Below are 24146 nucleotides of genomic sequence, written 5' to 3' on the forward strand. Positions count from 1 at the left end.
CAGTCAATTTATTTTTACATGTCTCTCAAGGTTTATATTAGACTTCTTTTTTCTTCCACAAACTTCTAACCATCTTATTACCCTTGATACTGAAAATGACCTTAATAGTTACTTCATAAAGAAAATATAATACACCAGAATAAACCCCTCATCTTCTTGCCATATACCCAAAACCTATTTGTATCATAACCCAGTTTTTAAATCTTCCCTTTGTTATAACAGGAGTACTCTAACTCTATATAAGGAAAATCTACCTGTTCTTTGGATTTCATGCCTCTTTACTTCTCAGGACTCATATTATCTATAGTCTCTTTTATTTTCTATATGAATATCAATCAACTTCAATCTCTTTTCACTCTCTCTTGAATAGTTACCACAAAATAAAAACATATCACTTTCACCTTGAAAATAATATGTCTACCTTTCTACATACAACTTCGTATTTCCTAGATTATCATCCCTTTTACTTTTATATAGTGTCTCAAAATCAATGCCTGTATTTAAATTTTCCATTCTTATACTCATCAGCCAACAATATATTTTTTGCTCTCCACTAAGTGAACAACAATAAAAGCTCTAAATAATGTCACCAGTATCTTCCATCTTGCTAAACACAAGGATTATATGCAGCCCTCATATTACCTGACTACTCATAGCAGCACTCAGTATAGAAGCTCACTTACTTCTCTTTGAAACATTCTTTCCTTGGCCTCTATGATTGCATATTCCCTTGGATTAAAACAATGTCTTAGAGGCTCCTTTGCTGCCTAGTCATTAAATATTAGATATTAACTAAATTAAATTAGATATTAAATATTAGAATCCCTCAAAACTTGTCCTGTATTCTTCTGTCGCTCAAACCCACTGCCATGGTTTTCCTACTCCAAAATGGACTGTGCTTCTTATATAACCAGACTCATATATCTATCGAATGCTTACTCTACATCTCTAAATATCTAGGCATCAAAAACTCAGCAGATCCAAACAGAATTCAAGATATGCACCCTTTCATCCAAACAAACTCTTCTCGACTATTCTTTTTCTTCATAAATGGCCCAACTACCTACACAACAATGCAAGCCAGACATGTCTTAGAAACCAGAAAACTTCTAGATTTCTTCCCCATATCTTATTAATTAATAAGTCCTAGAAATTTTGTTTCTCAAATATTCCCCAATGAATCCACATCTTCAACTGGTCTTCCCAATACTCTCTTAGCGCTTGCCTGCATGTATAATGATCTTATTAATAACACAAATCTGATGATCACGCCATCTTCCTTCCTCAACTCCACTAATAATAATCCATGGCTTCTAAGATAAAACAGCAAATTTGTAACATGATTTACAAAGTCCTCATGATCTGGTCTTTGCCTATAATATAGATTCAGCTTATGCCACAAACATGCCATTTGCTGCTCCCCATCATTTTCTACATTTTATTCATTTTGACTTTTATCTACTTCCTTCAATGTGCTATTGCTTTTCTAGTGTCAGAGCATTTTTCCTAGAATGTTTTTCTGTTGTTCTTTGCTTTGTAACCTCCTAACCTTTGAATCTCAGCTTAAATGTCACTTTCTTAGCCAAGCCTTCTATAGCATCATAAGGAGATCAGATCCCCTAATTTTATTTTACCTTAGCAACTTTATCCCTCTTATTTATTACACATGCAATTAAAATCAATTATTTAGGGGCGCCTGGATGGGTCAGTTGGTTGAGTGTCCAGCTTTGGCTCAGGTCATGATCTTGCGGTTTGTGGGTTCGAGCCCCATGTCAGGCTCTATGATGACAGCTAGCTCAGAGCCTGGAGACTGTCTTCAGATTCTGTATCTCCGTCTCTCTCTGACCCTTCCTTGCTCATGCTGTCTCTCTCTCTCAAAAAAAAAAAATAAGTAAATAATAAAAAATAATTTAATTAGTTGATTAATTACTCTGTCCTCAAAGGAAAAGGTACTTCTTTCTTCCTAAATATATTTCCATTCTCAATTAAAGCAGAGTATTAATCAACACCTTCAATAAGTCTTCCTGTATTACACAGACCAGAAGGTAAAACCTTTATTTCTAAGATTTCTTGTAGTCAGGTTACTTGACTACAAGTTCAATACTGTTAATTATATTCACTTGTGCAAGATCTGGATAATGGAGGTTAAGAGAAAACCATCTTCCTGCTATTGTCTTTTGCTGGAAAGCAAGATCTTAGAGAAATGAGGGTTGAAAATTATAATAGATGTATTATATGTTCCAAATTTGGTTTTCTGATGTGTTCATGAATGTTGAAAAGACATACACAGCAGCAGATGTGCTTTCTCAACTGCTAGATCACTATCACAGTAGCTGGTTCTTAAACTAAACATTTCCGGTGGTAGTCCCCTGACTTCTACTTCTCCAGTCTTACCAACATTAGTAAGTATCAAATTTCTTGCAAGTTTCTTTTCTATTTAAAATGTACCGAGAGTGGTTTGTTTCCTTTACTGAATCCTGACTGATACAGCATGTGTCTTCCTCAATCCACTCTAAGCAGGCTGACAGGAGAGTTTACTCAGTACCTATTAATCCACCACAGTCACTGGTAACTAGCCTACATTCACTAACTATTCACTGAGTGACCATCACTAAAAACAGTTTGAGGCTCATGGGTATATAATCAATTCACAATGACACAAACTATCCTAATTCCCCATAATAAAGTTTCACATCTGAAAGTAATTTTTCACTTTATCTTAGGAGAAAGGAAGTACCATGTGCTTGGTCCATGTTATATCCCCTGAAAGAGGATCTTGGTTCCCAGAGAGGCCACCCTGATACTACTGCAACCTAATTATACAGAAATAAGTTAGTATTCCAGAGAGAGAACCTTAATTAGCAAAAGTGAAATCTCATCTAAAATTCCATTCTATTTTATATCCATTTGGCCATAAATGCTGAAATAACATTAAAAGTATCATGCTGTGAAATGTAATTTTGATCTTTAAATTTTATCAGTATAAATCTCTGTATCTCTAGGGATTTTAATAACCTTAGTTATTTAATCTATATGTCTTGAGAGTGCTTTCCCTACTACAGTATTTTCAAATGAGAGAACAACAATATTCCAATTAACATAGTTTTCAAAAACAACATGGTTCCTTAACAAGATATACAGATGTGTTGTAAAAAAATTCACTTTATGCTTGTAAAATACATCTTTAGACACATGAACAAAAATTGCTAGAATCAAAATTTACTTAAAATAACAAAATAAATAAGGAAAATATCCAATGTTACTTTCTTAAATAGTTTTTTTTAACATTTATTCATTTTTGAGAGACAGAGCTCGAGCAGGAGAGGAACAGAGATGGGGGGAGACACAGAATCCAAAGCGGCTGCAAGCTCTGAGCTGTCAGCACAGAACCTGATGCGGGGCTCGAACTCACTGACCATGAGATCATGACCTGAGCTGAAGTCGGACACTTAACCAACTGAGCCACCCAGGTGCCCCCCAATGTTACTTTCTATGTCCCTTAAAATGAGTCTTGTTTATTCAAAGTGATCCATATATTAGACACATTGAAATGAATGCTTGGCCATGGGATTTTCCCCTGCTTAGAGAAAAATGAGTCCTATTTTTCAACACCTGAATTCTGGTCATATAACTTGTCTCTTCCACAATCTTCAAAAGCTTCTCAGTGCATATAAAGTCCAAACACGTAAGCATGTAATTTAAGGTTCTTCACATTCTGACCAAAATCTACGTGCCTAGCCCTAAATTCATACATTAGAGTGAAAAGGGAATACTTTCATATTTGTCCAAATAGATCCAGTGGTTTCCTTTGCTCACGTTGTCTTTCTTCTTTACTTCAAATACCTTCAAATTTAAACATTGTTACATCTGTCATTCATTAAAGTCGTCTTCTTTTCCTTCAAAGTACATATGAAACTATTTACAGAGTGCTTCCTATGTATTAGGCAACATATGTTACCTCACTTATTACAAAAATGTTAAGATCTAGGTATCATTGCCACTTTGTTTATGAGAAAATTGTGGCTCATGGACATTCATAAAGTTACAGCGCCTGAGTCCATATTAATATTCAGGTCTGTGTGGCTCCAAAGCCTTTATTGTATAAGAGGTTACTTCCCTTTGAAAACAGAATATCTGTGTTTCCAAAAATCCAATTAAGCATTGAGTTCTATTTTTTATTAATTTTCTTTGGTTTTATTTAAAAATATTAATACACTTTTGATATTCTTTTTATGTGGTTACATGTGGTTTTATGTGGTTACACTTCTACAACAAGAGAATTACTATATTAACCTCCAAAAGGAAAAGGAGGTTGACATGGCTAAGGAAAGAATGAACTTAAATATATGTAAGTATTTTACATATATTTAAAATAAAAAATAAGAGAAAGAAGGCTTTCAGGCACCTACTACTGACTTTAGCTAATAGGTATCAGCCATACCAGGAAAAGAAAATTCTAATTTTATTTGGCTATACTGACTGTAAAACTGCTAAAGCAGAAATAAATAAGCTATTAAGTATCAGATAACTTATATCAAAGTCAAATTTCTTTAATTTAGGCAAAGGTTAAAGCTGACCTATGAAAAAAAACAAGGAAATAGTTGGCAGGTTTAGATAATAATAAAAAAGTCAAAAAATGATACTTGAGGTAGCTTGAGGGAACATATTATTATTGGATTTTTCATAGGATTGTTTTAATAGAAATTTCTAATAACTACATGCTTATTGCATGATAGACCATTTCTCTGTGTAAGAAAAACTCTTAATATCACTAATGTATGTAAAAAATTCAACCACATATCAGCATCCATAAATCTGAGAAACACTGTACAGGTGTAAGTAGAAATACCCGTCCCACTATTATAATATTTAAAGCCTGTTAAAAACTTGTCCCTAAGGAAAGACTTTATTTGACTTAGATTGCAAGTGAAACAGAATCTGAAGATTCTAACTGAAATATTCATTCAACTTGAAACTAAATCATAATTGAAAATAATGGCTTAATAATTAAAATATCTACATCCCGATGATATACTTCTATAAATGTCAGCATTCCCTTAAGATATGCTCTGCCTTACAGAAAATTCCTTAAGAAAGGGTCTCTGCACAGGGGAGCAAAAATATGCAGGGTTAATCAGGGAAACATATTCATACTGTTCACTGTCCTTTTTAAAATTTAGTTATTAATATATATTTCTAAAAGTAGAATTCTATAATATGACAAGTAGCGTTTTATCGCTGTTCAGTTTCCAAAATAATTTTATATAGCATTCCATTTGTTTCATATAGTTAAATACCAGGATAGGTGTTATTTACCCTATTATTATTCCATTTAATAGAATAGAAAGTAAGTTTTAGAAATATTTAGGTGTCTGCTTGGGGCACCTGGGTGGCTCAGTCAGGTAAGTGTCTGATTCTTGGTTTCAGCTCAGGTCATGATCTCAGGTTTCTGAGCTTTAGCCCTGCATCAGGCTCTGCACTCTCTCCTCTTCTCTCTGCCCCTCCCCTGCTTGTCCTGTCTGTCTTTCTCAAAATAAATAAATTACCTAAAAAAACAAGAAGAAGAAGAAATATTCAGGTGTTTAAGGCCACAGGACTTCTAGAGGCCAATTCAGAACCAGAGCTTTTGTTAATGCGCCCTCTTGCTTTGGGACTCACTAGGAATTCCTGAGATACTACCTTCTCCATAGAGAACTGCAATCTTCATCTCCATAGCTTAGGCTACTCTTGGGATGCTTTCCTTTCCTTTTCACATTTTCTTATTTCTGTGGACAGTTTGGAAATATAGCTGGTTTTTTATATGGGGGTAAATTTTATATTAAAGATGGGAATGATATGAGGAGTCCTCAAATATATTGTTACTTACTGGGAAGAAAAGGCTCATTTTTAGCTGTGGCTAAGGCAAAGAAATAGTGTGCGCGCAGGTGCGCGCTCACACACACACACACACACACACACACACACAAGAATATCCTCTGTAGAGTTTTACTTATCATTTATACAAATAAAGTTATAGAGTGTTGAATAAAACTGTAAAGAAATGCTTTTACATACCATAGTCGCTAAGTCAGGAACTGAGATGGTCACATTCAAACACTTAGGGGTTAAGTGCTAGTGTGGCACGGTAGGGATTTAGCTGTGTACTTCCATTAACAGGAGTCATGAGGCTAAATTTCTATGTACCACCAGAGCAAATTTACCTTCTAATTTTATTTTAATGTTTTGAGTACTTAATTTCCCATTTTTCAAAAAACATGGGAAGGAGTAATCTCCTGCCATCATGATAATAGCTCCTCAGAATTGCTAGAATGTTAATACCATTCAAAAGGAACGTAAAGAAATAAGAAGCAAACAACTAGCACTAGAAAAACAATTTAAAATTCTGGAGCTTCGATAAAGCATTCAAAAAGATTACTTTATCTTTTGCTATAAAATCATATCCACTTAAAAAGGGCCAGCTTTTTGAATCTCTCTTTAGCACAAATGTAGGATATGGCCAGGCTGAAGAAACATTCTTCTGTTTTATTAAAAACAAAAAACAAACAAAAAGACTCGAAGCCCTAAATGCTTTAGAAAGTCCCAGATTTGGCTTTGAAGGCTTAGGATACAGAGTGGTAAAAAGGGCAGTCTTTGGAGTCAGGCTGATTCCAGTCATGGCTCTACTACTTGTTACACGGTCTTCTCTGAGAAAATTATTCTCTCCGTTTCAGTTTCCTTATCTATAAAGTGGGGATAAGAATCTCTAAGGGGCAGAATAGTGGTGCAGATCAAATGAGAAAAGCAAAGTGAGGCCGTCTCTTATAATGTTTCTCTCAAAAGAACAAAGGCAAAAAAAAAAAAAAAGGAATCTGGGGTACCTACTATCAGCCAAACATTATATGAAAGGCTAGGAATATAATGATGAACAAGGTAATGTTCCCTGAAACATGTAGTTTTTAATGAATGTGGATTTTGTTTTGGTTTAAAAAGAATCCAGTAACAATAGGTAGATTGGATAAAAATCAAATCAACTCAAAATATGTTTAAAAAGGTATAACAGAAATGATTTGAGATTATCTAGTCTACTTAACTGTATTAATACTTTCCATTTCTTCAGGTCTTTTTATTTTTCTTTCTTTCTTTTTTTTAGCATAGTGACCTTTGAAACTGGTGACAATGCCTTAAATAAAAATTGTTTGATTTGAAACTATCTATATAAATTATTATATATGGTTTTAATATTTCATTATTATTGTTAAACTAGTTAAACATATATAATATCAAGGAATATTAACAGTACAACTGCCAAAGGGTCAGTGAGGAATGAATGAATGATCTATAAAGCAATAAAAACAATGCCAGACACAAGTAAACAGCTGATAAATGTTACACACTCTTACTATAGGAATTAAATAATAAGCCAGCATTATTTAGACCAGCAATAGCTCCCAGAATGGAGAGGTATGAAGTAACCAGAAAGCCACAAGGTGGCTCTCAAGGCTTGGCTTTTAAACCCAATTGAGTTGCTTTGTATTTCCAAAGAAATGAAAGAAAACTTACGAATGCCAAGCTGACTTTTTAAAGGCACTCATGAATTCATAATTAATAAATAACTGGAAGCCTATAGAGCTGATTAATAAGTGTTATATAAGAGAAAATTTTATTAAGCAGAAAAAATTAAGAAAATGAACATATTTTACAGTTCTAAATGGAAAGAAACTGATGTTCAAAATAACTGATTTCAGATGGTCATATTCAGAATTTAAAATGCCAACATAAAATGATAAAATTCATAGTATAGTCATAACAATTAAGTGCATTTTACCAAGGTGATAAGTGAGAAAGTGTAGACAGCACAATGCCTGGCAGCTAGCAGCTGTTCTGTAAATATCAGTTAAATCTTATGCATATAAAAAACTTTGAAGTTACTGTCATTTTATGGCCACAGACCTTTTTATTTAAAATTGATGATCACAGCTTTGAATCAGGCAAACAGTTTCTATAAAGGGTCGTAGAGTAAGTATTTTAGGCGTATTTAGTGGGCTACATAGTCCTTGGAGCAACAGTTCAGTTCTTCCCTCGTAGACGAACAAAAGGAAGATAAAAAAGCCACTGACGACAGGTGGTGGTGATGGAGGAGGGCACTTGAGGGGAAGAGCACTGGGTGTTGTATGGAAAACAATTTGACAATAAAATATTATGGGGAAAAAAAAAGCCACTGACGACAAAAGGCATCCAGCTATTTTCTAATAAAACTTTAACTAAAAAAAACAAAACAAAACAGGTGGCCACCTCTGGCCCTCAGGTTGTAGTCTATCCACCCTTGATTTAAATTATTATCTCACATAATTAAATGAAATCTGTGAAAATCCTGGAATACTATCAATACTCAAATTACCTAGAGAGGTGCTTCTCAAACTGTCATGTGCATAAAATCATACACATGCATCACTGAGGTGACATGCAGGATTGAGGTGACATGCAGATAATGGTTTGGTGAATCTGGTATGGGGCCTAGGCTCTCTGCATTTCTAAAGAGGACCGACCAGACTTTTTAGCTCCTTTGAGCAAACATTATGCAGCAAGGCATTTGTAAAAATTTCGGGTCTCAAAGTTTCACATTATTTTTAAATTTTATTTTTAAGTAATCATTCCACTCAACATGGGGCTTGAACTCACAACCTCAAGATCAAGAGTTGCATGCTCTGCTGACTGAGCCAGCCCGGCACCCCTAAACTTTGACATTCTTAAAAAGAGCTTTGATAGTGTGCTTTCATGTGTCCATATTAACCTGAGATATTAAAAAACAGAAATTTAAAACATATTAATCTATTAGTTTTTTAAGAGAAAAATAATCCTATTAGCTGTTAACATATTTTATGGATCTTAACTGTATTTTCTGTTTTAACTATATTTTAAAGAGTAGGACTAAACACATTTCTAACCATATTGATAGAGTTGAGAATTATACATACCATGCACTGGGATCCTTTGGAAGATCATTATATCAAGAGAAAAGTAAAGATTATAACATGATAAATATATGAAATTAACTCCTTGGAAATTAAAGACCACAGATCTTTCATATATAAAATACCTGGCACATTATATGTTTTAGTTCTTACAGCCTGCCATCATTTGTTCCCTACCTGTTTCTCTGCATGTCCATATTCAGATCCTTGGGTAGGTAAAAAGCAGGAAATCTGACCACTGTTTTTTGCTCTTTCTATTAGAGACATCGCTGTTCTCACAGTGGCATTTCGAGCATGTACAAACACCATTACCTAAAATAAAGGAAAGCAGTTCAGTACTAAAATTCACTAAAAAACAGCTCAATACTAGTCAGAAAAATCACCATACATAAACACCTGTTAATTTTTCAAAATACAACCTCCACGTTATACATTCTCCAACATTTCCTTCTTTTAGAACAAAGTGTATATAGGATAAAGACAAGTTAAATAAAATTCAATAATAAGTCTTTATACATTGTTAATCTATAAATTCATAAGAGGTCAGAACTGAAATTAATGATCATATAAAATATGAGGTTAATTTGTGCTTTTCTCTTTTGAAGACTTGATTCATGAGTGCAATTATGGGGACAGAGTATAAAAAAATAGGAGAGCCTCACTTCTCCACAGTCAGTGAAATTTCCAGTTTCATAAAGATGTTTAACAAAATCAAAAACAATAAAAACACTCTTCCTTGGACAAAATCATGTCTAAGAATAACGATTTAAAATAGAGGTTAGGGAACTGCTAAAGATGAAAATGCTTCTAGAGAGCCATCTGGAATTCTCTGTTGTTTTTTTGACCTTCCTGTGGAACTACTCAAAAAGTGACTGTGGAAATCTGAATTAGAGGGAAGTCACGTATCTGGGTGATTTGTCAAGGAGAAGTGGAAAAAAGTATTTACAGGGACAGACACCAGGCAGAATGTCAATGCAACTGAAGAAAACAGACTAAGAGAGTGATGAACCGTCTGCACTGCTGCCTGTTGGTGCCCGCTTTCTCTTCTTCCTGTCTTTTCTTCTTTAGCTTCCACTTACTGCCACATTCAGCTGAACCCAGCCTTCTCAAAGAGCCATTTGTGTAACAAAAGTCATTTTATTTTTTCATATGGACGATTGATCTTTTTGAATTTTATATGAAGTGAATATAGTATCTTTAAGTAATTCTGACATTTAAATTACAATTTGAAACATACAATCTAAGGACAATCAGCAGTGTGGGTGTTTTGGGTGACTTAAGACAAGTTCTAGCCCCAGCTTCCAACCAAACTGAGACCTCTTGATCTCTCTGGAGTTACCATGGTATTCCGCACAGGCCTCAGCAACACGGGGTCCTAATTACTGCTTCTCCCTCAATAACTCTCCATAATTATCTGTTATTTATGTTTTCCCAGAAGCTAGAACTTTGGTGTTATTTCCATGGTACACGTTTAGAAAAACAAGCAACTGACTGGTTTCAGTCAGGGAAAGAACTGGCTCATGCTAGCTGCCCTAAATAAAAGAGAAGGTCATTTTGATAATGAATAAAAGTAAAAAGGGAGGCCTGGGATTTGACCAGAAAGGAGACAGCGTGGCACAGATCTAGGGCACAAAGTATGTAATTCACCCATAATCATCTTAAGTCTATAACTTTGTCAAAGAAACTATTTCACATAAGGGATGTCAGTTAAAATACAGAGTAAACTAATAGATAATAATCACCAAAGAAAGTGGAATGCTTAAATTACTAATATTCTTTTGGAATGTGTTCAAAGACAAGGAGGGTAGATAATCTGGAGAAGACCCAAAGTTCCTTAATGAAAATCTCCTGAAGCATTTGGAGACAATAAATCAAGTATTGCAAGTCATCTAGAGAGATTGAACATTGGTTAATCACAGTCATAAGGATATAAAGCTTGAGCTTTTATACTTTGTCAGATCTCTAACTTATTTGTGATACTAACATGTTTTGAAAAGAAATGTGATCATAAGAATATCTCTAAAGAACATATCAATAAAGTTTATTTCAGTAAGCTTCATGAATACTTGGGAAAGTCTTCTGTTTTCCTTAGTTTCAAGAACAACAACAACAACAACAAAAAAACACCCAAATCTGATTTTGATAGGTTTGCTAGCTTTCGGGGGGAATGATTTTATTTCATAGGTTGTTGAGAGACTGTCATTTAAGCGCAGTGTAATATTTTCAGCATTATTGACATAAGCTATTTAATACTACATTAGATAGAAAGTTCTATCTAACAGAAAGTTCTGTTAACTATAATGCCCTGTTGGAGCTTCACCAGTTCAGAATTTCTCAGATTCTACCATCCTGTCTCGTAAAAAGTATTTCAACTGTGAGGTTCTTTTTAAAAGATAAGGAAGGTTTTTCCTCTCTTATATAAGGTTTATCACACACAAAACCTCACTAACCCCTAACACTAAATTTAAAAAAATCTTAATTAAAATGAAATTATTTTTAATTAATTTATTCATCCATTCAAATGTTTCTGAGAATTCTGAGAATCACATCAAGCCCTGAGAAAACTGCGAGAAAGAGAGGCCAAAGTCCCCGCCTTCACAGAGATGACAATCTAGTATGATGTGTTAAATAAGCACAAAATATTTTTATGAAGCATTTAGCAGCCATGTATAATACTATTAAAAGAAGAAATATAAAAGTGAACAAGACATGGTCTCTTCTGGAAAAGGCATGTACAGTTTAAGGAGGGAGAGAAAGCAGTAACCCATGGAGTATAGATAACACAGGAATGCTAAACATGGAGCTGTTGGTCTACTTCATTCATCCATTGCACTGTATTTACACAGTATCTACTGATTGCCAAACAAAGCACCAGGGATACAACTATAAATAATTTCCAAGGCTCCAAATGACTACACTATTGTTGATGAGAAAGAATGACCAATAAGGAGCCCCTACCTGGCTACAGAAGCTGGGTACTGGATGGATGGAAGACGCTACTGTAGTATTTAAAATATTTACCCTGGGTAATTTTAGTGTGTTAGCTTGAAGAAGTATGTTCTCTTTCAAAAGTTTCTTACACTGAGGCCCAAGGACCTCTTCATCAGAATCACTGCTGGGGCTCATCAAAATAGATTTCTGGGCCCTCCCCTAAAACCAATTGAGTAAGAATATCTAGAGATGAGGTCTAAAAATTGAATTATGAACAACTTTTGAGACGACCATTGTGCTACTGTGTGGAATTAGTTACTAATGACTACCAACTTAGTTTTCTTCTCCTGAGTTAAAACAAGTTTAAAAGGAAACATACATAAAACCACCACTACAAAAATAATTTAAAAAATTCCCCAATAACATATCTTTATTTACCTATATATACAGAATACCAGGGAACATGAAAGTATTTCATTTAACCAAGATCATTTCCCAGATGGGTTTTTATAATACAACCAGATTTCTATTCTCCATAATTCAAATGCCACATTATGCAAATCCTGTTGATATGAAGAACATAAGGGAAAATAAAATATGACCCTAAATCTTCATTAATTATTTCAGTCTGACTTCTCAACTTATCATTTTGCAAATTATTTTCTACTGCAGCCAAGAGAAATATTACTTACAACTTAAAGTAGCAATTTCTTTTTATTAAATGATCCATCACTCCTTGTTCAGTAAAATAAACTCTTTTTATTATTAAGAATTTTCTGTTTAGAGGCTCCAACAAAGCTATTATAGGGTTTTAGGTCCTATAACATACTTGATTTTATGGTTTGTTAATTTGGTTAATTAATTTAAATAGACTCATATAAAAATTATAACTAACAGAGAGGACAGCAATGTTTCACTTGTCAGAAATAACTCCAAATTAATCTTAGAAACACTACTGGTAACCAAGCAGCAGTTAAATGGGCATTAAAATAAAATTATAACAACAGATTTAAGTCAACAACATTGGCAAATTGTAATTGTTTTGTGAAACTGTTTATATTTTTACTTGAGGTTTGTTAGATTGATACATTTAAAAATATTCTATATACTTGTTTTTAATTTAAAAAGTCATTTCTTTTAAATATATATAATGAAATCAGTCCTGCACTAGGAAAGAAAGTAAGTGAATTTGAGTTCTGGTATTGTTATTTGATTTGCCAAAGACCATGTGCTTCACAGGAGATGACCATTAAAAGTAATGAAAGAATGACAGCTCAGATAAATCATCATTCAAAAAACTATAATGCTTAGGTAACTCATATTGTTTGGTGCATTCAAAGGAAAGAAGGGCATATTATTTCAAAAATACCTAAAATTGTACTTGTACTTTGAAGCAGTGTTAAAGAGCAGTGTGATTTAGAACAAACAAAAAATCTCTTTGATTCTTATTTCCTTCAGTCCACAGATAGTCACTAGTGTCACAGGATTATTACAAAAATTGAAGTATATAATGTAAGTGAAAACACTGCCTTTAGTGAAGTAATAGCTCTCAAACTTTAGAATGCTTCAAAATCACTTGGCAGGCTTATTAAAAACACAATTGCTGCTCCTATTCTCTACCACCCTTTCAAACTAAGTAGGTCTGGGGCAAGCCCAAGAGTTTGCATTTCTAACACGTTCCAAGGAGATGCTAACACTCTTTGTACAGGAACTTTAAGAAACTCTGTCAGATCTGATTAGTATCACCACCACTGCAAGGGGTAATAAACAATAAAATGAATTTAGCCTAAAAGACTAAATGGTGAGATCAGTAAATGACTGCTATAAATTGATGCCTATATTAACTATTTATTCCTCATTTATGAAAGTGCACACGTATCCAATACCACACAAAATAATTTAAGGACCACTTACCCTTTAACAACTTTTTGAAGGTGTGCAAGATGAAAGGGAAATAAAAAAAAAATATATATATATATATATATATATATAGGCCTGAGATTATCTGAAAACAGGAGAAAGGAGGGCAAGGATTACCTGTGAAATGTTGAATCAAAGACTCTTCCCTAGAAATTTCCACTAAGAAGGAAGACCAAGAAGGAAGACGGGGAAGGAAATATCTGAAAAACACAGATAGCATGGCAGACAGAGGTTCCACAGAAAATGTTGCTGAGGAACAACATTCTCTAATATAGGGTATTTGCTCTTACAAGGGTTAAAGAATGAGGCCTCAGGGTAAGGAGTTTCATGTCCTCAAAGTTTATGTTTTCAGTCTAACTGGCACAGCTTATTATGTGTCTTGCTCTCAATTCTTTCCAACTTTCTTAACCTGGGTTCCTCAATAGAATTAAGCCCTAATGACCTAAACAAATAGTGATTCTAAAAGTGCATGGTCCACACAACAGCAGCATGAGCATCCTCTGTGACCCTATCAGAACTACAAACTAACAGCCCAACACCAGGTCTGAGTCCGTAATTCTAAAGATGGGGCCCACCAATCAGGTCCAGAAGTCCTGCAGGTGATTTGGTTGCATGCTACATTAAATTCTTAGAGCCCTGTGTCAAGCCATCCAACTGTAAGTTAAAAAAAAAAAAAAAAAAAACCAAAAAACAAAACACACCTTCTCTTCCACCCATTTAGAACATTCTAATATCTCTGGGAGGATGCAGAACACAGCCAAATCATTTTCTGTGTTCTGTAGTTCGAATGGGGACCACCACTACAGATGTATTTCAGATATATTTATTTACCACAAGAGCATGTAGGCACTAAATAGTTTTGATTGGCGTGGTCATGTTACACATATGTGTTAGCAGGTATATGTGATTTTAAAAGGTCTGGTTCTACATGCTGTGTACCCAAGAGACATCTGTGGTGGGATGCTGCAAGTAATTACAGAGTTCTCATTTTAGGCTGACCACTGCTGGCCAGCTGAAGACACTCAGATCATCGCAGGACCATTAAACATCAGTGCACAGTTTCTTCATGTACTTTTTACATCTCCATTGTAATCTGTTACTTAGAAATACCATAATGTATTTAACTGGTCCTTGTTTGATGGACATTTATGTTGATTCTAATCTTCTGTTATTTAAAGCAATGTTGTCAAATAACTCTTCACAAGCCATTTCACATATTTGTGAATTTATCTGTTGGATAATTTCATAGAAGTGAAATTATTGGGTCAAATATATATGACTATGCATTTAAATATTTCCTTATTCTGAATATTATTTGTTTTATTGTTGGAGACATTTTTCTTATCAATTTGTAGGCATTCTCTGTATTTGGAAGAAGATAATATGCTTTGTTTTTTTCTATATTGCAAATATTTTGTTTTAGTCTACACTTTATCATTTGACTTTGTTTACGGCATGTTTAGAATGGAAACTGTCATTTTTCTCAAATCAATCAGCATTTTTCTCTGTGGCTTGTGGGAAATTCATAGACAAGGAAGTAAAACCAGACATAAACATTTTTATTTATTTATTTATTTTGAGAGAGAGCGCACACATGCATACAAGTGGGGGAGGGGTACAGAGAGGGAGAGAGAGAATCCAGGCAGGCTCCACACTGTCAGTGCAGAGCCTGATATGGGGCTTGAACTCATGCACCATGAGATCATGACCTGAGCCAAAGTTGGGCGTTTAACTAAGCTACCCAAGTGCCCCAGTTATAAACATCTGATAAGGTGCTGAACTGTGTGGCTCTGATAATCCAATAGTAGGCACAAACATCATTGGGTTTTGTTCTCACAAATACAGACACACAGATCTGAAAAGATACCCATAATACAGTGCTAAGTGAAAAAAAAGAAGTTGAAGAAAAATTTCCATAGTATTATTCTGAGTATATATGTAAAGGATGTGTGTGTGTTTAAAATTGGGAGATCTGGATGGACACCCACCCAACTTAAATACCTTCCAAAATGAAAATGGGAGTGGGGGAGGATAAAAAGATATTTCCTTTGTATATCTTGTACTGTTTGTCTTACCTAACAAAATAAACCCTAATAGTTGTACAAAGAAATCTAGAAGTTATACTGAGCAGGAGAAATGATCAATGATGGCAATGAGATTTTAAGAGTATATGTATAGGGGTATCTGGGTGGCTCAATTGGTTATGGATCTGATTCTTGGTTTCAGGGCAGGTCGGGATCCCAGAGTTGTGGAATTGAGCGCTACTGCACTGAGCATGGAGAAGGCTTCAGAGTCTCTCTCTGCCCCTCTCTCTCTCAAAAACTTTTTTAAAAAGAAGAGTACATGTATAATATACTACTGTACTAGTATATCTGACATGATAATTTTATTGCTAAGGAATTTATGGTATCAAAGTAAAAACTTAAAGGAAAGATATTTACATATTTAACAATGTATTTATAAGGGTGATGGTGGTACTTCTGATTTAAGTGACCAATTTATCTTGTTTCAGAGTACCTGGAAATGCTTTAAGAAGAAAAGAGAGATATTCTTGTAGAAGAAAATAAATAGCATTTCAAGGGAAAGTATATAGAGGTCAAAGGCACAGAGAAGAGAACCAATCCAAAGGGTGGTAAATACAAATTTTTGGCAGAAACAGACATATGGACCCGGGTGCAGGAATATCTCGCAAAGCAAAATACAATCCCATGATAAAATCTATATTAAGATAAAAAAAATTGATTCATGCCTCAGAAAAAATGTACCACTAAAAGTGATTATGTAAAAATTATTTTTGTTAAGAAATGATTTTGAACGGAAGGAGAGAAAGCTATCACTGTGAAAACATATGGATTTTTATATAGAAATATATATTATATAATGATAAAGAAAGTATGACTTAAGGAAGTATATAAAAGACAACAGTAGACAAAACATAGGAAAAACCAGAGATGATTTTATCATTGTAAACTGATATGACAATGGACAGGAAAAAGTTTTAAAGGGTGGGGTTAATTTGAAAAAGGAGGGTGCTCTGTCTTTTATGAAGTGTTGAGACGAGCAAGACAGTAGAGAGGTGTTTTTAAGAGTGAACATGACAGTTGGATATAGATCTTATAAAAAGGAACTTCGATTTAAACATTTAAAAATATAGCTTTACAGCCACTGAACTGCTTGAAAAGTTAGTACAAGTTCATAAAACTTCATTAAGAAAAAGAAAAGAAGCCCTTTTACCTAAATGGGGAGATGGATGTTACTAATATGGTTAAATTAAAATAATAAAAAATTCCCTGATGCTTCCAGATATGAGATATTTTATTCTCTTGAGCATCTAATGAATTCATGTAAGGTATGAGATATTTTATTTTCTTTAGCATCTAACAAATTCATGTATTCAAACTCTTAAGCGTTTATCACTGACTACCTTTTATTCCTAGTTATTTTCATGCTTGACATAGCACCTTTGCAAGTCTGCCATCGTCCAACAATTACATGACAGGCACTGGGGACACAACAGTGGCAGCCCAGCACTGGTCCCTGTTGCTTTTAGAGCCTTTGCTTAGTTACTATGGTGAGAGAATGGAGTCTGAGAAGATGGGGAGCACAGCAGCTGCTATTCATTACACGAACAACTACGGGAAGAAACAGCAACAACAACAAAGGAAAGGAAAAAGAAAGCATAATTGAAAAATTAATTGAGGTCCTCCCCTTTAAGTCAGCAAATTACTTGATTTAAAGGTCATTACATTTCAAGTTTCTTCGTTACTGGGCTTCGAGTGTCATGTCTCTAAATTCTTTTTGCTGTTCAAAGCCTACATGCTTTTGTATGCTTCCAGGCCTTTACTCATGTTTCTCTTACTTACTTCCAAATTCACCTGTGAAAATTCTACATACCTTTAAACCCAGTTCTAACAATCACCTCCACTATCTCTAGGGAAATCAATCATTTCTAAGCACTTTGTTCATAATTGTGCCTTCTGTAATCTCAATACACACATAGATTTCTTCACTGTTGTGAACTACTAGGACTAATAAATAATAAAAACATGAATGATGAAATGCTTATGATGTGCTAGGCCCAGTACTAGGTGGGATGCATAGTTCTCTGTCTTACTATTAACACAATTAGTGTTTTACAGATGAGAAAACTCAAGCTCAGAATTTTAATAACTTGCTACTCATTCATAAGCAGAATAGGGAATGAGGCTCATTGGAAAGCCTACTTTCTATCCATCAAGTTATATTCACTCCCTGGGTGTTCCCTAAGGCCAAGTTTACATCTTACTAATTTTGAGGTCTCCTTGTCATCCCCTATACCACTCTTCTAACTATCTTTCAATCAATAAGTACTCAATAAATGATAGCTGAAATTCCAATGTTAGAAATTATCCGTTTCACAAAAATCATTTATTTTAAAAAATATTTATGAACAGAAATTTGAATTTAAACATTTATTAATTATAATGATATAGGCTGAGTTAATACTTTCACAGATACATTTATTATATTATGAGGTATCAAACTAACTTCCAATTATCCAACCAGATAATTAATTTTCCTGGACTGTTTTAAAAAATTTATTAGCAAACATTTCAGCAAACTGATATTTAATAAATGTTGGTACTGATTAGACATTTCATACTGTTGTAAAGCTTCATGTGTATGTATTTTAATGCCTTTTCAAAGTTCAAAATTTGTGATTTAAAAAGAAAAAACTTCTAAAATAAGCTAATCTGAGAGCATCTTAAAAAAAATCCTGGTCTTTGAAGTCAAAGATAGTTCCTAAATCAAAGCTACCTACATTTATAATGAATCAAATTAATCATCTCATTAACAAAAAAAAAAAGTCCTATTGATGGACACAAATAAAGAAAGCATTGTTACATTTATAATGGTAGAAAATTGACACTACTTGAACCTGGATTACATTCACAAAACTACTATTACTAAAAATAACAGCTCAGACCTGAGAATAGGGCTAAAATATTAAAATTTAAAATCATCTATCATATTAATCATGGGTATAACAACTAGCATTTATTATCAGGTATTACTGACAACTAAATTACTAAAGCATATTTTTTAGTTTAAAGTGATGTAGTTAAATGTTTATCAGATATACCATGAAAACTACCTCAAATAGGGTTAATTTATCTTGTCCTACCTGTATCAGAAAACTGTATAATTCACTGACTAGTCTTCATGCATTAAATTATGCAAATAAACCCAGAAAAGTAATCTGGAGTAGAGAGAAGTGGTTCCGCAGCTCCAAGCTGTGTAATTAGATCTGCACTCAGCAATTCAGAGCCACCTCTGGACTCTCATGCTGAGAATCTGCAGTTCTTCTCAAGAAACCTAAGCTTTTAAGTGATAAATAGATTCAGGTTATCATTACTGAATTATATTTAGGGCATTACCCTGAAAGTGAAATATATTTTTCACCAATTTCTTTAAAGGAATAAGTTTCAATATTTATAAGTTTCTGTGTTTGAGTTGTAGAAATCCTTAACTGCTATATTTGGTTAAAAGAAATCCACGACACTTTATATTTTATAAACCCTAAAGATACCTGTTATCAAAATGTATAAACAAAAACAAACTTGCAAAACTTAGTGTACATTATACACTACAACAGCAAAAATAATCATTTTGTAGCTAAATCCACTATAAAGAATATAAACTTATAATTAACTCACCATACATAAGGATACTGTACAATATACTTAGAAGCATAAGACAGTTCTATTCCATCATAGTCTCTATAATATTTTGACTACAAATAGTTTTTAAAATTTCAAAATAGTATTTTGAATGCATTTTCCCTTTTCTATTTTTAAAATGTCTATTCATTTCTGAGAGATAGAAGGCGAGTGGGGGAGAGGCAGATTCTAGAGCTCCTGTAGCATTTTTAGCTCCAGGTCTGCCTTATCATATATGCAAATATATGACTTGATTTGAGTGATGGAGGAGGCACAGAATCTGCAGCACGCTCCAGGCTCTGAGCTGTCAGCACAGAGCCCGACGTGGGGCTCAAACCCAATAACTGGTAGATCATGACTTGAGCCGAAGTCAAGTACTTAACCAACTGGCCAGCTAGGCTCCCCTTCCCTTTTCTGTAAGCTTTTTCTTTAACTTAATTAAAAACAATGTTTTCTTAAGATATTAAGCATATGTTTGCCTTTTTTCTTAGACAATGGATATCTATTTTCCCACTAGTGTACATATATCTTGTAGAGGCAAAATAATTTATGTTATCCAACTGATGCTTGAATAAATTATCTATATTCTTAATTCAAATCTTGTTCATATGTGTACCATGTACATTGATACATTGAACAATTTGAAATCTGATTCATTTTTAAGACTTATTCACTATATTTATGAACCTAAGCAACAATATATGTATATGCCATTAATGAAAGTGAATTTTATACACTAAAGTTGTCTTAAGCATGTTACAATTTTCTTCTAGTTTTTTATAAAATACAAAAGTAAGACATACTAAGGATATCAATATTACTTGTTCATAAGTACTTAAACAAATTTAAGATATATTCAAACTAATGTTTTTGTTTAGGAAAAAATTCTTTTTGTAAGGTACCTGCCTTAGAAAGTACCCAGAAAAAGTTCTCCATTCAATAAGACCAACAAGTAAAATGTGATCCATTCAATAGGAAAACAAAAAAGTCTAGTTGTTTTACAAAGCTTTTCCTTACATTCATCCCAAAGCTGATTCCTACACATCCCATTCACTGGGACCAAGATTAGTATTGTTCTCTAAGGCAACAGGAAATAAATGCACTTGTTTTCACACATACAATTCTTCAAACATTTGAAAAATTCTACCATATCTTCAGTATGACTGTGCTTTCCTCAGCTAAATATTACCAGTTCTCAATGCTGTTTCCATAAATGATAGTTATTATGATTTTATATGGTTGAATTTTTATTCTTTATTCTTTTTTAATATAAAAAGAATATACTGAAGAGGATTTGTTAAAGAAATGATTTAAATGTGTATAGGTTTTATGACAAAAGTGTTCTCACCTTGATTATATGGTTTAATATGATTTTACATTATATTTTCAAAGATATATCAATTTACACTCTAATTACTGAAAAACTTGAGATGACTGAAAAGGAATATATTGGCATCTGTCTCTTGAAGATGTGAAAAAAGATTTTATAATAGTTGAAAGATCATATACTTTCTGAAAAGAATGCTTTAAAAAATTTATCACTGAAAATCTTTGGGTTGCTATAGATTTTTCATACATACTACTGATGATTTCTACAGGCCAGATTTTTCTAGGTAGAATTTAAAAGCATATTCTCCACATTCTTTTCTCTTGGCAGGGCAATAACAGGTTAAATGAAAATGTCAGTTTTGCACTGAAAGGATAATAAAAAGGCCAAGGTTCTAGTTTCAACTGCAAAGCTTATTAGATTTCTGACTTTGGGCAAATTATTAGGTTTAGTTTTGTTACCTGTAATAAAAAGGTAGGCTAATGAACTTTTATAAATTCAATGATATAATAAACATAATAATGAACTATTAAAGGACTTTAAGATACTTTCCATCTGGAATAAAATTATACAGTACCTGATCAGGAGAAAATAAAAATATGGCTTAATAAGTACAACTTATAATTTAAGAAAAAAATTGAGGAATATCCATGTTAATTTTCATGTAAAGAATACATTGCCACAGGATTTTTGGCAGTAATTCAAATTATAATGATAGAATATTTATCTCATGTTATGAATTTATTTAAGGTTAATTACTTATGAAGTATATTCTTTATATCATATATGATGTCTAAAAGTTTGTTACATACCTATAATTGCTATTTATGCAAAAATATTTAAACTATAAAGGTTATCTTATTATGGCTTTTTATGTAAAAAGCATTTACACATATTCAGTAACTGGGGGGGGGGTGTTAAATTTTGGTTGGGAGAGTGAAGACAGCATGAACTAGGACTCTGTGTGCAGAGTTCACGGTTCGTCAGGATGACCCACAGGACTGGAAGTAAGGGTGCTCTGGAAAGGTGTATCTTCTTCTTTCTAGCTCAATTCTAGTTTCTAGAGCTCCTCCAGCATTTTTAGCTACAGGCCTGTCTTATCATATATGCAAATAATATGACTGATTTGAGCAATGGAGGAGGCACAGTTGCCTGATGAGTAAAAGAAAACTACATTTGAAAACTTATAGGCTACTGCGTTCAGCCAGGGTATCCAATTAGTATTCAGGCTGGTGTTCAAGGCCCATGAGGGAAAACCACTGGTTTGCTAGGTCTAAAGTATACATGACAGAGTAGAAGACCAAATCCTCAACAAGAAAAGCTAAATGTGAAATTCCATGTGAAATGGAATTTATATATATAAAACATATATATTAAATATAGATTTATACATTTATTTATATATATAAACAAATGAAAGCTACTGAGGTGGGCCTGAGAGACCCAAATCTCCTTTCTCCCTACCAAACAGCATGCCTTTTCTGCTCCCAACGTCATGGCAGCAGTCCCAGTGGCAACTCAGAGTACCCAGAAGGAGTCTGAAAATAATAGCTATAGAAGGAACACTTCTAGTTGAAAGGAATTGTTCAGCATTGTATTTCCTGTTCTGTTAAAAGTTGGAAAACCCTAAAATCTCATCATCTCTTTCATTCATCTGTAAGATAAATTTTTGAAAAGCAATGAAAATATTCATCTTAAAAACAAAACAGTTTCACTGGTTTCTAAATACCTTTCTCTACTGAAAAGGAACCAGGTTTGCAGAAATGATTAATTCCAATTCTGGGACTGGGACATGTAAAAAGGACTAAGAAGCCAGTTTGAAGGGGCTCCCAGTTGCCAAATTTGGGCTAATATGATTATCAAAGTAAGTAATACCATAATGGATTTTAACCCTTTGAGTAAAATAAGAATCCAAATCAATAGAAAAATAATAAACAGTAGGAGACAGGAGAAGCTCTTCCTTACATGCCATGGAATGGAAGGTATGATGGGGTCAGAAACCCATTAATAGATGAGAAAATGAGTGGGTGAAAGTTAATTATGAAATCTGTATATTTACATTTTATGCAAAATCATTTGATTAACCTTTGTTTTCCTCATCATATTATAAGCAGCACTAATACAAAGTGTCTCTTTCTGTTTTCTGTCTTCAGCACAGTCTGGCACACACAAATATCCAATAAATATTTGTTGAATAACAGCAATAATGCCTTAGTTTTAAAAATTATTCTGTTCAATACCTAGAATTAAGACTGATGACTCAAATATAGTTCACATGCTAAAATTAAGTGTAGCACTTCCTATACTAGGAACTTTACCCACTTAGTTTTTACCTTAACAAGGCAAATAGGCTGTATAAAAAGAGACCTCAAATCATGAACCATTCTCAGTAATTTAAAGTTTCTAAGTCTAGGATCCTATTTCAATGTTTAAATTTCAGTCTGACTGTAAGTATGAAAAGGTTATAAGTGTCAATTTTTAAAAGTTCATATAAATACATACACACAAAAATAAAAAAAATAAGGAGCATATATTGAAGCCAAACTACTTGCACTGATTAACTTAATGGTGAAATAATTTAATGATGGAGTTCTAAAAATCCAAGCACTCTGATTTTAGGCTGTGTCAAAGATATTCTCCAATATGACTAAAATTTGAATAGGACTACATTGCTCCTAATTAGTCCCCATAGTACAAATGTGGATCAACCTAATTAATTGCTAAACCTAGGTCAATAAAGGCTGCTAAGACAGAATAAAAAAAAAATCTCTCTTCAATACATTGTAGTATCACACACAGAAAAATATTTTACTGACCTCTATGACAATCCAAATTGCAGTGACATATATTATTGACAGCCCCCAAATAGCCACATCTATTCTGTAGACTAAATTAAGCAAGACTAGCTAGTCTATTACTATGCAAATAAAATTCATTAGTAAGCTAACAATTTCATTTCTACAGATGCTACTGGACTTCAAGATCTATTATTATTCACCATTATAAGATGTTCAGGACTGAATCTAATTTCAGTAAAGTAACGACATAAAATGTGTTTTTAAACCTTCTATCAGTATTTTTCATTTCTTTTCTTAGACAATAATCACTATTTATAATTCTTTTTTTTTAATGTTTTTTAAATTTATTTTTGATACAGAGAGAGACAGAGCATGAGAGGGGGAGGGGCAGAGAGAGAAGGAGACACAGAACTGGAAGCAGGCTCCAGGCTCTGAGCCAGCTGTCAGCACAGAGCCCGACGCGGGGCTCGAACCCACGAACGTGAGATCTGACCTGAGCCGAAGTCGGAGGCTTAACCAA

At 33.6% G+C, this 24146-nt stretch overlaps 1 protein-coding gene across 1 annotated transcript in view; it reads right to left on the reverse strand.

The window, feature by feature from the left end:
- The window catches only part of ASCC3 (activating signal cointegrator 1 complex subunit 3), a 328231-nt gene that overhangs the window by 143728 nt on the left and 160357 nt on the right, over positions 1-24146 (reverse strand). Inside the window, exon 14 of the mRNA XM_029944011.1 lies at positions 9129-9263. Within this exon, the coding sequence (XP_029799871.1) occupies positions 9129-9263 (135 nt within the window). The remainder of the gene's footprint in view (positions 1-9128; positions 9264-24146) is intronic.

Source organism: Suricata suricatta, chromosome 7, assembly GCF_006229205.1.
Source record: "Suricata suricatta isolate VVHF042 chromosome 7, meerkat_22Aug2017_6uvM2_HiC, whole genome shotgun sequence".
NCBI classification, from domain to species: Eukaryota; Metazoa; Chordata; class Mammalia; order Carnivora; family Herpestidae; genus Suricata; species Suricata suricatta.